Source organism: Chiloscyllium plagiosum, chromosome 31, assembly GCF_004010195.1.
Source record: "Chiloscyllium plagiosum isolate BGI_BamShark_2017 chromosome 31, ASM401019v2, whole genome shotgun sequence".
In the NCBI taxonomy this organism is placed as follows: Eukaryota; Metazoa; Chordata; class Chondrichthyes; order Orectolobiformes; family Hemiscylliidae; genus Chiloscyllium; species Chiloscyllium plagiosum.
This window is the reverse complement of record NC_057740.1, coordinates 17307280-17322501: the sequence shown is the minus strand read 5'-3', so window position 1 is coordinate 17322501 and position 15222 is coordinate 17307280. Positions and strand designations below refer to the sequence as shown.

At 42.7% G+C, this 15222-nt stretch overlaps 1 protein-coding gene across 2 annotated transcripts in view; it reads right to left on the bottom strand.

Annotated features, from left to right (window-relative positions):
- The window catches only part of LOC122565276 (dedicator of cytokinesis protein 7-like), a 191018-nt gene extending 179347 nt beyond the window's left edge, over window positions 1-11671 (bottom strand). For both annotated transcript variants that reach the window (XM_043721061.1, XM_043721062.1), the window contains exon 1: window positions 11379-11671. In XM_043721061.1, the coding sequence (XP_043576996.1) occupies window positions 11379-11431 (53 nt within the window). In that variant the 5' untranslated portion in view covers window positions 11432-11671. The remainder of the gene's footprint in view (window positions 1-11378) is intronic.
- Between the last annotated feature and the right edge of the window lie 3551 nt (window positions 11672-15222).

The window sequence follows — 15222 nt, the reverse complement described above, 5'->3', positions numbered from 1 at the left end:
AGGGGGGAGGTGTGGGCGCAAGTTTTGCATTTCTAGCGGTTGCAGGGGAAGGTGCCGGGAGTGGAGGTTGGGTTGGTGGGGGGTGTGGATGCTGCCTGGATGCTGCCTGTTCCTTTTCCAGCAACACATTTTCAGCTCTGATCTCCAGCATCTGCAGTCCTCATTTTCTCCAGCACGACAGTACCAGCCAAACTCATTCAAATTGACTCAGAATTTGCATTATTTTGAATAAAATACCATGCTGCACACAGTGATACTCAACGCTTTCCTACCTATTAAAAGAGTTTCACTTCAAACATGTCCCTGCATGAGGGAGCTTATTTTTTTGCAGTACCGTGAGGTGAGGTGGTAGGACGGTGTGAAGGGAGAGATATTGAGCTTCATGTATCTAACTTTAAAACATTCTCAGCTCAAACCAGCCTGCAAACAACTTACTGATTATAGATAGCCGTTCAATAACATTTAAAAGGACATGTAGAAATAATATTGAAACAGCAGGATAAATACAAAACAGAAACCAGCAAAATCATGCCAAACCAATTTGACCTTAACTCCAAAGTGAAGAGGGAAAAATGACCACCAAAAATCCTGCAAGTGGAAAGGAATAATAGGATGAGAGAAACGTTAATGAGAATAAATACCAAAAGATGCAAAGGTGAGTTAAATGAGTGTAATGATAGCACAGGGGATCTGTATAAAAGCAATTCCACAAAATATAACAGTAAGAAGCTGCTTCCTGTTTTAATCCTAAGAGGGCAGTCAAAAGAAAGCTTAAAGAGGCTTTAAACTGAGGAGGAGTACAAATTAGCTGAACAATTCTCAATGATTACTTCATCCAAAGCATGCGTAGGACAGTCATCATCTCCACAAAGAAGAAGCAAGTCAAACAACAAAGGCACCAATTTAAATACTAGACAGACTAAAGGGGTTCAAAACAAACAAACCCTTGGTGGGTAAAATGGTATTTATTCCAGAAGCTGAGAAAGACTAATGGCGGAGATTTGCAAGTGATTAACAGTTGTTGTTATGAGGGAGAGAATAACATGGGCATGGATAGGAAAAAGGCACATATGTCCACATTCAAAAGTGGAGGGGAAACAAACAACGCATCTCCCATGGCCCACCAGTGGCAATGACAATTTTGTTCACCACTGTGAAATTAGCAGGTGTAAATTTAAGTATGTGCCTAATAATAATCAGGTAAACTGGGAGAAATTCAGAAGAGGAAGATCCTGCCTGAACCATCTTCTTGACTTCACTAGGAAATGACATCCCATAGGATCTGTACGAAGCCCAATAGCATGTTGTGCCTAGACTCCTAAAACACAGTTCAAGTTCCATATGAAAAATGATTCTTACTCTCAAAGCTGTGAAAATTGAAGTTAAATTGAGAGCCTGGATAAGAAATTGGTGGTGATGTAAAACATAAAGAGAGGTTGTTAGAGGAATTATGTCAGGGTGGGTAAGGCGAGTAGTTGGGGAGCCCATTTATATCAATGACTTGGATTTAGCAGCGGCATGATTCCTGATAAATGGGTTTACAGTCTTTCAGCATTTACTGAATGTTTTTAATATGTTTTAGCTCTAACAATCAAACATCTCTCTTACTCCTTTGTAAATGTTGTAGACAACAAGACACCAGCTTTTCACCTCAGCAAATCCACCTGCTGTTTCACAATCTTACCTGTCTGTAACCAGTAATCTCTTTGAATCTATCTTGTAAACTGTTAAAGCAACAGACCCCCACTGTGTTAAGTATGATACTATTGAAATTGAATTCCCAAAACTAAAAATATATATTAAAACATATGAACTATGGAACTAGATACTCACAACAGAAAAATGGAAAGTAAACTAGTTATCTTTTCAGAAGATACTGAAGCAGCACCAAGGGAGGAAACTCAGAAATGAACTGGGCAAAAGACTACCCTTCTGAAAAGCATATTGAGACATTTATCTGAACTAAAAGGCACTGTATAAATGTTTGCTATTTACATGAGTATTACAATAGCAAATGAAATGCAATACGAATACTGCACAATAGACATCTCCACAAATAGTGTTGCAATATCTAATGATATAGTCTCCACATTCCTCAGCCAAATTCTTCAGCTAATGGTAGAGCAGCAATTAACGAAGCCAATGGAATGCACAATTCATAAAACAAGTTACTGCTTGAAAGCTCTGGCCAGTTCCAGTCACTGAGACGTAAGGGAGACATTCCAGTATTGAGACGATATAGAGGAGCTATGAGATGAGACTTCATCTCACAGGTTTCAGCAACAAAAAAGGGCTTTATGCCTCTAAACAAAGTGCAAGAGAAGCAATATATGAATGTACATACCTACAATTTAGAAGTGGGAGTAGGCCATTGGACCTAAAGCGCTCTCTTCCATTCAATTAGATCATGGCTCATTTGATTTTTTTTTTGTAAATATATTTATTAGCAATTTTTTTTAACTTTACAAACATATAAAATTATTGAAAAAAATCAATCACAAATATCAGTATAATAAAAAGAAAAAAACCCCACAAATTACAATACAACTACTATCTACTAACTATTAACCTACTCTATAATACAAAGCAAACCCTAACACTGTGCAAAGCAACACCAAAACAAAGAAAAACAAAAAAAAACACAAAATACAGAACAGCTATGCTCGGCGCAAGGCTCCCAAACAAAGGAATGGGGGCATTGTACACATACCCGTATTAACTTGGGAGACCCCTTCCAGGGCCCAGGGCTTGACAAATCTAACCATCCTGGTTAAACAAATGCCCTAGTTAAGATAACTGATAAATCTATATCCAAATAACTCAAGTAGGGCTGTCATGTCTTATAAAAATTGTCTGTTGTGTGGTGCACCACGTTTGTGAAAAAGTCCAAGGGAATGTGCTCCATAATTAATTTCTGCCTTCCCCGCAAACTCGGCAGGTTCTCAGACACCCAATTCATCAAAATATTCTTCCGTGCACAATATGCAAAAATATTAAATAGTTTCTTCACATGCCCATCTAAAGATGGTAAATTCGGTAGACCTAAGAGGAGAGATATCGGGTCTACTTTGACTTCAGTCCTCAATATGCTCCCTACCTCTCCTGCCACAGCGCTCCAATAAACACGGAGCCTGTGGCATGTACAGAAGCAATGGGTAAGAGTACCTACACTTATTATACATTTGGGGCGCACTGAAGATGCCCCTTTTTTAAACTTTGCCAGACGGTCTGGTGCCAGATGAGCCCTGTGCAGAACTTTTAACTGCATAGCGCATGTCCTGTTACAGATTGAGATCTTTCGAGTATTCTCCCAGGTTTCAGAAGAGATCTCCACTCCCAGCTCTTGCTCCCAGACCTCACATAACCGGTTAATATCCTGCAACTGTAGGTGTAAGTGGCGAAGTCTTGGATAAACAACCCTCACTCTGACGCATTGCCCTTCATACCTTGACTGTACTAATGTCAATGGGGTTCTGGCAGTGGTCCATAACTGTCCTCATCTTATCCATGAACAACAGGTTAATAAGAGGGCACTTTGCTTGGGAAGTCTCAATATCCAGCATTATTGAGTTTGGATTGTTACCTGTCCAATCGCAAAGGACAGCAGGGAACCCAAATGGTACCTCCTGATGTCTGGGAAATCAACTCCTCCCCCTCCTTGAGGCAACTGCAATTTAGTAAGTTTGATGAGGGGCCGCCCACGATGCCAGACAAAGGAACCAAACCACCCCATAAGTTTCTGCAGCGTTGACCTGGGAAACGTTATAGGGAGCAAACGCATGGGATAAAGCAAACGAGGAAGAACATTCATCTTAATGAGAGATATTCGGCCCAGCCATGAAATTGGAAGAACTTCCCATCTCTGGAGATCTCGCCTAATATTGTCGAGCAAGTGAGCAAAGTTAGTCTGAAATAACAGATCAAACTTGGGGGAAATAAAAATGCCTAGGTACTGGGACCCTGCTTGTGACCACTTAAAATGGAACTTAGAGCCAGCTTCAACTTCTGGCACATCCTTAAGTTTCCCCAAAGGCTTAGCCTCCGATTTTGCAAAGTTAATCTTATATCCTGAAATAGCCCCAAATGAATTGATACATTGTATCAAATGGGGTACGGAGGTCATCAGGTTCGATAAAAACAGAAGGACATCATCCGCATACAGTGTCATCTTGTGTGCCCTCGATCCTACTTGTGGAGCAGTTATGTGGATGTTCTAACGAATGGCCTCTGCCAGCGGCTCTATCACCAACATTTGCAACAATGGTGAGAGGGGGCAGCCTTGCCAACTGCCCCTACCAATCGTAAAATTCCCAGACTTCACCCCGTTGGTGATGACCGCGGCCAGAGGGTGGCGATATAAAACCTCCACCCACTGAGCAAAGACTCCACCCAACCCAAACTGTTCTAAGACATAAAAAAGATACGGCCATTCCACCCGGTCAAATGCTTTCTCTGCATCTAAGGAAATTACCAACCCCTGAATTCATTGTTGCTGACAAACTTGGACCACATTCAGCAATCTCCTAATATTATTACAGGACCTACAGCCACTTATAAAGCATATCTGGTCCTCTTCAATAATATGGGGCAACACCCTTTCCAATCTCAGCACCAGGATCTTGGACAGAATCTTGAAATCTGAATTTAATAGAGAGATGGGCCTGTATGAGGCACAATCCTCAGGAACCTTCCCCTTCTTAAGAATTAAGGAAATATTAGCTTCTCTCAAAGATGGTGGTAGGCGTTCATGCATATAGAAGTGATTATACATCTCCAACATCAGCCCTGACAGAATCCCTATAAACTCCTTATAAAACTCACCCAGGAGAGCATCAGGGCCAGGCGCTTTCCCACTCTGACGTTGCCTAGCTGCCTCCTGTATTTCCTGAACTGTCAAGGGGACATTAAGGAAAGAGGCCTGTTCCAAGGTTACTCCTGGGAGGTCCAGGTTCTTAAAAAAGGTCTCCATTTTAGCACTCCTGTCTTTGCAACCTTCAGACTGATACAATTCAGAGTAAAAGCTCCGAAAAGCATCATTAATCTTTTTAGCATCGTATGTAAGGACCCTGGCGCTGTCTCTGATTGCAGTAATGGATTGGGGAGCACGATTTTTCCTAGTCAGGTATGCTAAATAATTCCCCGGCCTATCCCCATATTCGAACAGCCTCTGTCTAGCAAAAGCAAGTTCTTTCTTTGCGTTTTGTGTCAGTATTGAATTCAAGGCAGCCCGAAGGGACGTGATCCGTTGTAGCTTAGTCACCGAAGGCCGCGCAAAATGTGCTGCCTCCACGGCTTTCAACTGCGTCTCAAGTAGACGCTGCTCTTCCTCCTTCTGTCATTTCCAGCTAGCCAAATAGGAAATAGCTAATCCCCTAGCGCAAGGCCTTAGCAGTCTCCCACAGCATGGACGAACTACTAGCTATGCCTGAGTTGATAGTCAAGAATTCCTGAATCTCCTTCAAAAAGTATTCCACGTATTTGGAATCCTTAAAGAGAAAAGGGTCCAAATGCCAGTACTGCAAACCTAGCCTTTCACGCTTGGCTTTAACCTCCAAATATACCGCTGCATGATCAGAGATAGCTATATTCCTAATTTTACAACCCATAATCGAATCCAGAAGGGCTGAGGGAGCCAGAAAGAGGTCAATCCTCGTGTGACATTTAGGTGGGTTTGAAAAAAAGGTGAAGTCCCTGCCGATAGGGTGAAGACATCTCCAAATATCCACCAGCCCGAACTCCTCGCATAAGTCAGCCATCTGCTTGGCCTGCAAAGAAATAGTTGGGGGCCCACAAGGCATCCTGTCCACTGTCGGATCCAAAAGACAATTAAAATCCCCCCTATAATAATGTGCCGTGTTCCAAAAGCACTCAACTTAGAGAAAGCACTAATCAAAAATTTGAAGGAATGTACCGGAGGACAGTAGACATTTAAAATGCCATATTCCTCCCCATGTATCAGGGCTTTAAGTATCACAAACCGTCCCTGCTCATCTTTCACCTGCTGTAATAATGTGAACAGAAGATTTTTCTGGATAAGTACTGCTACTCCCCTACTTTTAGTAGTAAAGGATGAAAAGAATACCCGGTCATAACCCCCCTATTGTAATTTCAGGTGTTCCCCATCATCAAGATGGGTTTCCTGCAACAAAGCGATATCAACCCTTTCACTCTTAAGGCTAGAAAGTACTTTTTTCCTTTTAATAGGTGAATGACTTCCCTTAATGTTCCAGGTGCACCATTTAATAAGACATTTAGCCATATCCCCTTTCAGACACCCTTGAACCCCTCAGAGGGAGAACCCCGCTTACAAAGCACTGAGCATAAGTAAATAAAGACTCATAGAATCGAAAAACTATATATACAAAAACTACTCTAGCATAACTATAAACAACTATTACTATCAAAAAACTACAAAGAAAACCAACTATAGAACCTTGAGTGGAAGACTCATCCCTCTGCCCATAGGGGGCACTCACCCTACCCATCCCCTCCTTCACAGCTCCTTCAAACCTGGACTGTGCCCCAGCCTTAGGCCAGAAAAAAGCAAGGAGATGGTCCTTAAATCAACAGAAAAAAAGACAAAGTCAGGATGAGCACTCCACCCATCCCTGGCTTCATGACACCCCGACTTGTGACTAAAAGAGAAGCAGAACAAACAAACAAAAAAGGGGAGAGACAACAAAGAACATCCACAACATTTCCCATCAGAACATCCAGTTATTTAAAAAAATAGGAACAATTTATTCCAAAGTCTTTTCCCCCCTTTCCAAAAAGGAAATTATTAGGGAGAAAGAAAGGAATAAAAAAAAGGAAGGGAAAACATGGGGAAAAATAGAAAAGAGAACAAACATTAACCATATTCTTCAGGCCAATCCATCTATTTTAAAGTGCCCACAAAGTTTTTAGCTTTATCCGCTGAGTGAAATGTATAACCTGAGTCCTTGTGGCTGAAACAAAGTACTGCGGGGTATCTCATGGAGTACTGGATGCCCAGATTCCTCAACCTCTTTTTTTAACTTCATTGAAGGACTTCCTCTTTCGGATTACAGCTGCTGAAAAATCCTGGAAAAACATGATTTTTGATCCCTTGTACAGCAGCACCTGCGGATCTTTTCCCAGGGATCTGGAAGCTTCTATGACTTTTGCTTGTCCTTATATGAGTGGAAGTGCACTAGGACCAAGCGAGGACGCTGCACCGGCCCTGACCTGTGCACTGTAACCCGATACGCCCTTTCCATCTGCAGCCTGCTGGACTCTATGTGAAGGCCCAAAACGTTTGGCAGCCAGTTTTCAAAGAAGCTGACTGGCTTCTCACCTTCCTCATCTTCAGGGAGCCCGACAATTCGGAGATATGGTTTCGCAAGGCCTGCGCCTCTCGCTCCAGCACGTGGATCCGACTGGATGAGAACTCCATCACAGCTCCCAAGCCTTAGTTCAACCCTCCACCTCCTCCAGCCTCTCTCCGAGGCCCTGGATCTCCTGCTCATGCTTCTGCAGCATGGATGTGATAGGTCAGACCTGGGCACGAATCTCCCCACGGATCTCCTCAATAGCAGCCGCAACTTTCAAGGTAAGTCTCTCCATCACCGCAGCCAATTCCTGTGAGTCTGTCAGGTCCCCAGGGGGATCAGGAGAGGCTGCTGCTGCTGCAGTCTCTGGTATGCCTGGTGCTGCAGGGGAATGTCCTCCCTGCTGCTGTTTGCTTGCTCCTTTTCCCTTTGGCAACCTTCCCACTCCCAAATATTAACAAATGTGTGTTCTGTAAGGTTTTAAACTAATATTTCCACCACATAAGTTGGCCAGGGATGGCAAAAGAACACCGGTATGCCTTGGCTGTTAGGCAGAGCTTGTCCACAGCAGTCCTACAGAATCGCCGCCATCTTGCCGAGTCCTCGGCTCATTTGATTTTAACATCAACTCTACAGTTCTGTGACCGATGATGACATCTCAACCTTTTGCTTATGAAGAATCTACCTACCTCACTTAGCCTTAAAAACCTTCAAAGATTCTGCCTTCACCATCTTTTGAGGAAGCAAGTTTCAAAGAAACACAACACCCAGACATAAATAAATTCTCCTTATCTCTGTTTAAATGATTAACCTGTTTTGATTTTAAAAAGCAATCACAACTAGTCCTCCCACAAAGAAACCAGCCTTTCTAGATGCAACCCGTGAAGTTCCCTCTGGATCTTTCATACTTCAATCAATCAAATCACCCTTTATGCATTTAAACTTCAGCAGATACAGGTCTAGTCTGTCCAGCCTTTTCTCAACAAACTTCCCATCCATTCCAAGTATTGATCCAATAAACTTACTTTGAACTGTGTCCAATGCATTTACAGCCTTCCTTAAATAGGGAGATCATATAGAAGTATGATGGTACACAGTATACAAAAGTTAAATCCAGGATTCCAGTTAAGGTAAATCCAGATTCAACTGCCAGAGTAGGACCCAGAGCTGGTAAGAGGACAATTTAAGCTAGGATCCAGTCAGGGAGAAGCTTGTAACGTGGTTCATATCAGAGGGAGGAGGAGATGGAGTTTTATGGAAGAAATCTCAAAGTTGAGGACATGGACAATACTTCTAGACTAAATGAATCATTGTCAAATAGAGTTTCATTTAAAGGAAAGCCAGTATGAAATTCTTAAGACAAAATGAATTCATTTTGTTGGAATGTTTTAATGAGGTAATATGGAGCTGTGCTGTGGATGTGGTGTGCACACAGTCTTCTAGAAGGCACTTGATACAGTGCTGCATGAAAGATTTTTGAACAAAGTTAGAGTTCATAGAACAAAAGGGACAGTAACAACATGGTCAAAGTTTGTGCGAAGATTTGTAGCTCGGGTGCTCGTTGTTGTGGTTCTGTTTGCTGAGCTGGGAATTTCTGGTGCAGACGTTTCGTCCCCTGTCTAGGTGACATCCTCAGTGCGTGGGAGCCTCCTGTGAAGTGCTTCTGTGATCTTTCCTCCGGCATTTATAGTGGTTTGTATCTGCCGCTTCCGATTGTCAGTTCCAGCTGTCCGTTGCAGTGGTCGATATATTGAGTTCAGGTCGATGTGCTTATTGATTGAATCTGTGGATGAATGCTATGTCCTATAATAGTAGTGTTGTCCTAGTCAAACTCATGTTGCTTGTCCTCTGCGTGTGTGGATACTAAGGATAGCTGATTGTGTCGTTTCGTGGCTAATTGGTGTTCATGGATGCGGATCGTTAGCCGTCTTCCTGTTTGTCCTATGTAGTGTTTTGTGCAGTCCTTGCATGGATTTTGTACACTACATTGGTTTTGCTCATGCTGGGTATCGGGTCCTTTGTCCTGGTGAGTTGTTGTCTGAGTGTGGCTGTTGGTTTGTGTGCTGTTATGGGTCCTAGTGGTCGCAGTAGTCTGGCTGTCAGTTCGGAAATGCTCTTGATGTATGGTAGTGTGGCTAGTCCTTTGGGTTGTGGCATGTCCTCGTTCCATTGTCTTTCCCTTAGGCATCTGTTGATGAAACTGCGAGGGTATCCGTTTTTGGCGAATACATTATATAGGTGTTCTTCTTCCTCTTTTTGCAGTTCTGGTGTACTGCAGTGTGTTGTGGCCCTTTTGAACAGTGTCTTGATGCAACTTCTTTTGTGTGTGTTGTTGCGTGTGAACTACGAAAGCAACCACCCCAACACACACAAAAGAAGTTTGCATCAAGGCACTGTTCAAAAGGGCCACAACACACTGCAGTACACCAGAACTGCAAAAAGAGGAAGAACACCTCTACAATGTATTCGCCAAAAACGAATACCCGTGCAATTTCATCAACAGATGCCTAAGGGAAAGACAACGGAAGAATCAGTGTTGAAGAATTTCAGTAATGAAGTTGGGACTGTTCCCCTTGGTGAAGGGAAAGCTCAGGTGAAAGTGGGTACTGCAGATGCTGGAGATTAGAGTCTAGATTAGAGTGGTGCTGGAAAAGCACAGCGGGTCAGGTAGCATCAGAGGAGCAGGAAAATCAACGTTTCGGGCAAAAGCCCTTCATCAGGAATGAAGAGAAAGCTCAGATGAGAGATAAATCAAAATTCTCAAAATCATAATAGGTCTGGACAAAGTAAATTGGAAGAAAGTGCTCCCATTCATGCAACAATCTAAAACAAAAGTAATTAGTAAATGCAGCAAAAATGATAGGAGGAAAAGCTTTTATACACAAATGCTTAGGGTATGGAATACTTTGTCTGAAAGTGTGGAGGAGGTGGATTCAATTAAGGCATTCAAAAGCGAATAAGATAATTGTTTGAAGGAAACAATGGACAGGGTTCGGGAGACGACAGAAGAATGACAGTGAAATTCTAATTCCAAGAGCATGCACAAACATGATGGGTTGAATAGCCTCCTTCTACACTGTAATAATTCCCTAAAAACTGAAGGCACAGCAACCAATGTTGGAGTAAAGGGAACAGAAATATGTATGAGGCCAAATTGGAAGACAATTAAATGTCTGCATATTGTACTTACTGATTAGGCACTGCATAAGTTAGATCTGGTTAAAGGATTCTATTTTCTCAAATTAGGTTAACTACAAATCAAAAATAAAGCTCTGTCCACATTGCACCATACGTTAAAGGTGTGGTACAGTATTAGTTGTATACTGAGTAAACCTCTCACTACAGTGTATAATCACATTCTCATGCAAGTTGTACAGTAAAGTTATTTGTAAATGAGCTCCAATAATGTACCTCAGCCCCAACATCAGACCACCAGTCATTTCCCTATCCAAATGCACTGCTAGATTCCTGCATCATGTTGACTATTTCGTCCCAAATTTGGGACATGATTGCATTGTCATTGGTCTGCGACTGGCTCGTACCTAGAAACGATGTGGCAGCGTGTTCCTTTAGTCAATCCACAGTACTTACACACATTGTACAGGGTTATTTCGGGTGCATATTTAAATTGCATAGGTTTTACCCTAAAATATTGTTTTCCTTTCACATCTTGACTAAACTATGTTCAATGCTATCTGGTTTAGGCATCATGTCTCCCAAGATAATTTCCAGTATTGCTTCATGCTTTAAAATATGGAGACGGCAGGTTAAAGCGGAACTCCAATTGTGGAAGTTTGTAACTGTTCCAATGACACCTGCTGGGTTTGTGTAAGGAGCCTAGTCGCCCAACTAGAGACTTTTTTTCTCTTCAAACGCAACTGAAAACGGTGAAAGGGGATCTCTACCGAATAAAATCGTGGATCAGAAAGGATGACCGCTTTGAGCTCAGCGAGCGGTGGATGAAAATCAAATCCTGGCTGGAACTCGGGGCGTTGTACTGTCGGCGCTCAATACCACTACTCCACTGCACTCTAGGGGCATTACCCATCACCAGTCTCCAATCCCAGCTCACGGGCACTGCCCTCTCACCTGCTCACCAGCTGCAGATACTGTTGCCTTTCCCCGAAGGTGAAGGAAGCCATAATCCTCAGGGTATACCCAATCCTTCGCAGGTTGTCCGGAACCAAGCTCCTCTGCTCCACCGGTCTGACACAGCAACCTGCTCAGAAGTGCCGGGTAGGAGGAGCCACTGCAGGGACAGGCGCATTCAACTAGCCAAGAGAGGGCAACGGACACCAATGGGACAGAGTCAAGCCCCTCATTTCTTGGCTGTTTTGGGAGCAGATTGACAGAATTGGCTAGAAAGACTCTGCGGAGACCTAGAGCTGTCACCGAAACAAGAACAACCACTTGGAAACACGCACAACCAGATTCCTTTCATTTCCTGATTTGGAGATGCCGGTGTTGGACTGGGGTGGACAAAAAAAAAATCACACAACACCAGGTAACAGTTCAACGGGTTTATTTGGAAGCACTACTCCTTGATCAGGTGGTTGGGGACTGTACTCCATACTCCAAATACACCTCAAGGACCAGCGCTCCGAAAGTTAGTGCTTCCAATTAAACCTGTTGGACTATAACCTGGTGTTGTGTGACTTTTAACAGTTCATTTCCCATTGCTGATATACCACACATACCTTGCTCACAATCTGCAACACGGTCAACACTAGCACTAGCAACTCCCAATCCCATCAGCGAAACATTCGACAAAAAAAAAGTTTGTACACCTTACTTTGCTCTAATCTTGCCATAAGTTTAGACTAGGGGAACTGCAGATGCTGGAGATCAGAATCGAGAGTGTGGCGCTGGAAAAGCACAGCAGGTCAGGGAGCATCCGAAGAGCAGGGGAAATCCGACTTTTAGGGCATAAGTCCTAGACCAGCCTAATAGAACCTTAATTTAGTTGAAAGCCAGTCTAATCCTAACCAAAATGAACTCAGATCTAACTAAACAAAAGCAACATGCTGAGGATGGTGGAACTCTGAACTAAAAACAAAGTGCAGGCGAAACTCAGCAGGTCTTCCCAAGAAGTCATTCTGGAACAGGGAATGCTGGAGAAACTCGGCAACATTTGTGACGAGAGGAACAGATTAATGTGCCCAGTCCCCTCTGGCTCTTCACTGAATTTCTCCGTCCACAGATGCTGCCAGACCCGTTGAGTTTCTCCAGCTTGTTTTTTGTTATTCCAATCTAAGCACGCCGGTCACCTAAACAAGCGCTTACCTTTCTCATCCAGAACATTCCAGGATGCAACTCTCTGTTCCAATCCAACCAGAAAGGCTGCAGCAAGTATTTTAAGAACACACCTCCCTCCCACCACTTGGTGAGCATACCTGGGAAAGAGTGGTCAATTATGTCTTGCCACATTCCTTACTAACCCAATGATAAATTAGCAGCTGCTCCAAGGTGAGAAAGATACAAACGACGGAACAGTGAATATTTTTGGATGCGTGAACTTTAATTGAAAATGAAGATTAATTGAATCAGTGGTTAGCACTGCTGCCTCACAGAACCAGGGGCCTCGGGTTCGATTCCATTTTTGGATGACTGTCTGTGAGGAGTTTGAACATTCTCTCCATGTCTGCCTGGGTTTCCTCGGGGCGCTCTGGTTTCCTCCCACAAACATGTGCACGTTAGGTGGATTGGCTATGCTAAATTGTCCACAGTATCCAGAGATGTGCACGCTAGGTGGGTGACAGGGATAGGGTGGGGGGGTCTGGGTCCGGGTGGGATGCTTTCAGAACTTTCCCGCATTGTAGGGATTCTATGATACTGTATTAACCAACTCTCATCACTGTGAATTGAACTGACAAAATCGTGCGCCTTAAAACGTGAATGGAATTTCCTTCCACTCAGCCGCAATAATTATTAAAATGATTTGCATTGCATACAATATCCTGAAGGGGGAGGGGGGTGGGGGGTGGAAGGGCACTTTCTTTTTCAGACATAGGAGAGTGCTGTAACTTGATACCCAATCAGTTAAAGCACGATGTAGAATAAAGCTTCCAACCCTCCCAGGTCTGGCACAGCATGGGTTACAAAAGTCAATTTTCTTCCCCAGTAACGTCGGTTCCAGCACTTGTACGTTGCAGGTATGTGATATTGTTCCATTTTCCACAACAGGCATCATTTAGCCTGATATTGCCCATTTTAGCCGTACACTTGGAACTTTTTAGTTCTATGCAAATTTTGGGTCCCATATTTGAAATAGTGATTCATTGTACTGTATTATCCATTGTTTTCTGTTTTGAGTTTCACTGCTCTCAGTACAGGTTTAGCCAGATTTTTACGTCAGGCACACTATGTTATCACAAGTGCATGCTGATCAGATTTTTAAAAAAAGCATTCTAGAAAATAAAGTTCTTCAATTTTCACAGCTCCATCATTCCTACAATATTACTCCATGACTGCAATGTTTCTTCATGAATCGATGTAAAACCTAAGTAATTAATACACACCTTAGATGCTTGGGCTCCACTGTCAAGTGAGAGTTAACAGAATCCTGCTGCATAAACGTTGCTCAGGTTATACACCATAATGCAAAGCTTTCTCACGGGTAGAATATAATACGCTTTCTTAAAACAAATTGTCACAAGGAACTTGTAAAATTACATGTACAATTTAGCAGTCACATCACAGAAACTGCACATTCTCAGTAGAATGGGCACAGCACCAGAATCCACACCACCACCTATGAGAAAGCCATTGAAATCAATAAGATCTACGTCCAGTCATCCTTCAGTAGTTACAAGTGCTTCGAGGAGAAACTTTTAGGGTATAGGGTACAGTTTTATAAGACTCTTGATGTTACTGCACAAAAAGAAATGTGATGGAATATTCTCCACTTGCCTGGATGTGCTATAATATCCTAGACAAAGAAGCCCACTGATCAGCACACCATCCAACACCTACAGCATTCATTCCCTGCTCTGCAAAGTGGTCCACTGAGCACCATCTACAAGGCACACTGCTCATTAAGGGTCCCCTGACAGCACCTTCCAAACCCATGGCTTCGATCACCCAGAAGGAGGACAGCAGATCCTTGGGAACACTGCGCATTATCAAGTTCCCGTGCAAGTCACACACCATTCTCAGTTGGAATGGCTTTTGTTACTCCTTCAGTCACTGCATCAAAATTCTGGAACTCTTTTCCAAGTAGCATTGTAGGTGTACTGCAATGCAGCAGTTAAAGAAGACAGCTCACCACCACCTACTCAAGAGCAATTAGGGATGGATAATACATTCTGGCCTAGCTAGCAATATTCACATCCTAAAATCTAGTTCAAGATTTCGCTTCACAACTAGTATTTAAGAGGTAGAACCTGATCATCTTTACAAGTATAATAATGTAGTTATAACACAGACAACAGTAAGCAATTCAGTCATTCTTGTAAACATATAATTTTTTTAAAATGCTGACTTACTAATTACAGGTTCCCAGCATACACCCAATAACTCACTTACTATGTGGCAAAGTAACTGAATGCAGGGAAATGACAACTTAGCCCATCATGTCCCTAAAAAGTAGCCACAAAAGTTACTGAGTAGAGAATATAAAGTGTACACTTGGCTGCTTTTGCCTTTTCCTTCTGCAGATGGGCTAAGGCCAATTATAACAACTCCTTAATGATGTAGAGAGTACTGATAGAATCTTTCATACTGCATCCCTTATAGAAACACTTTGCATTGTAACAACCCAATGAACCATCAGGGTGTTTTACTTAAGTACTTATCCTGAAAGAACATAGTTGCAAATCATCCTGAGAATATTCTCCAACACCATGATGCTGCATAAGTGAACGCTGTCACAAAGAGATGAAACACGGTCTAAGTATGAACTCATTACTCAGGTATGGTAGAAGCATAAAGAAAA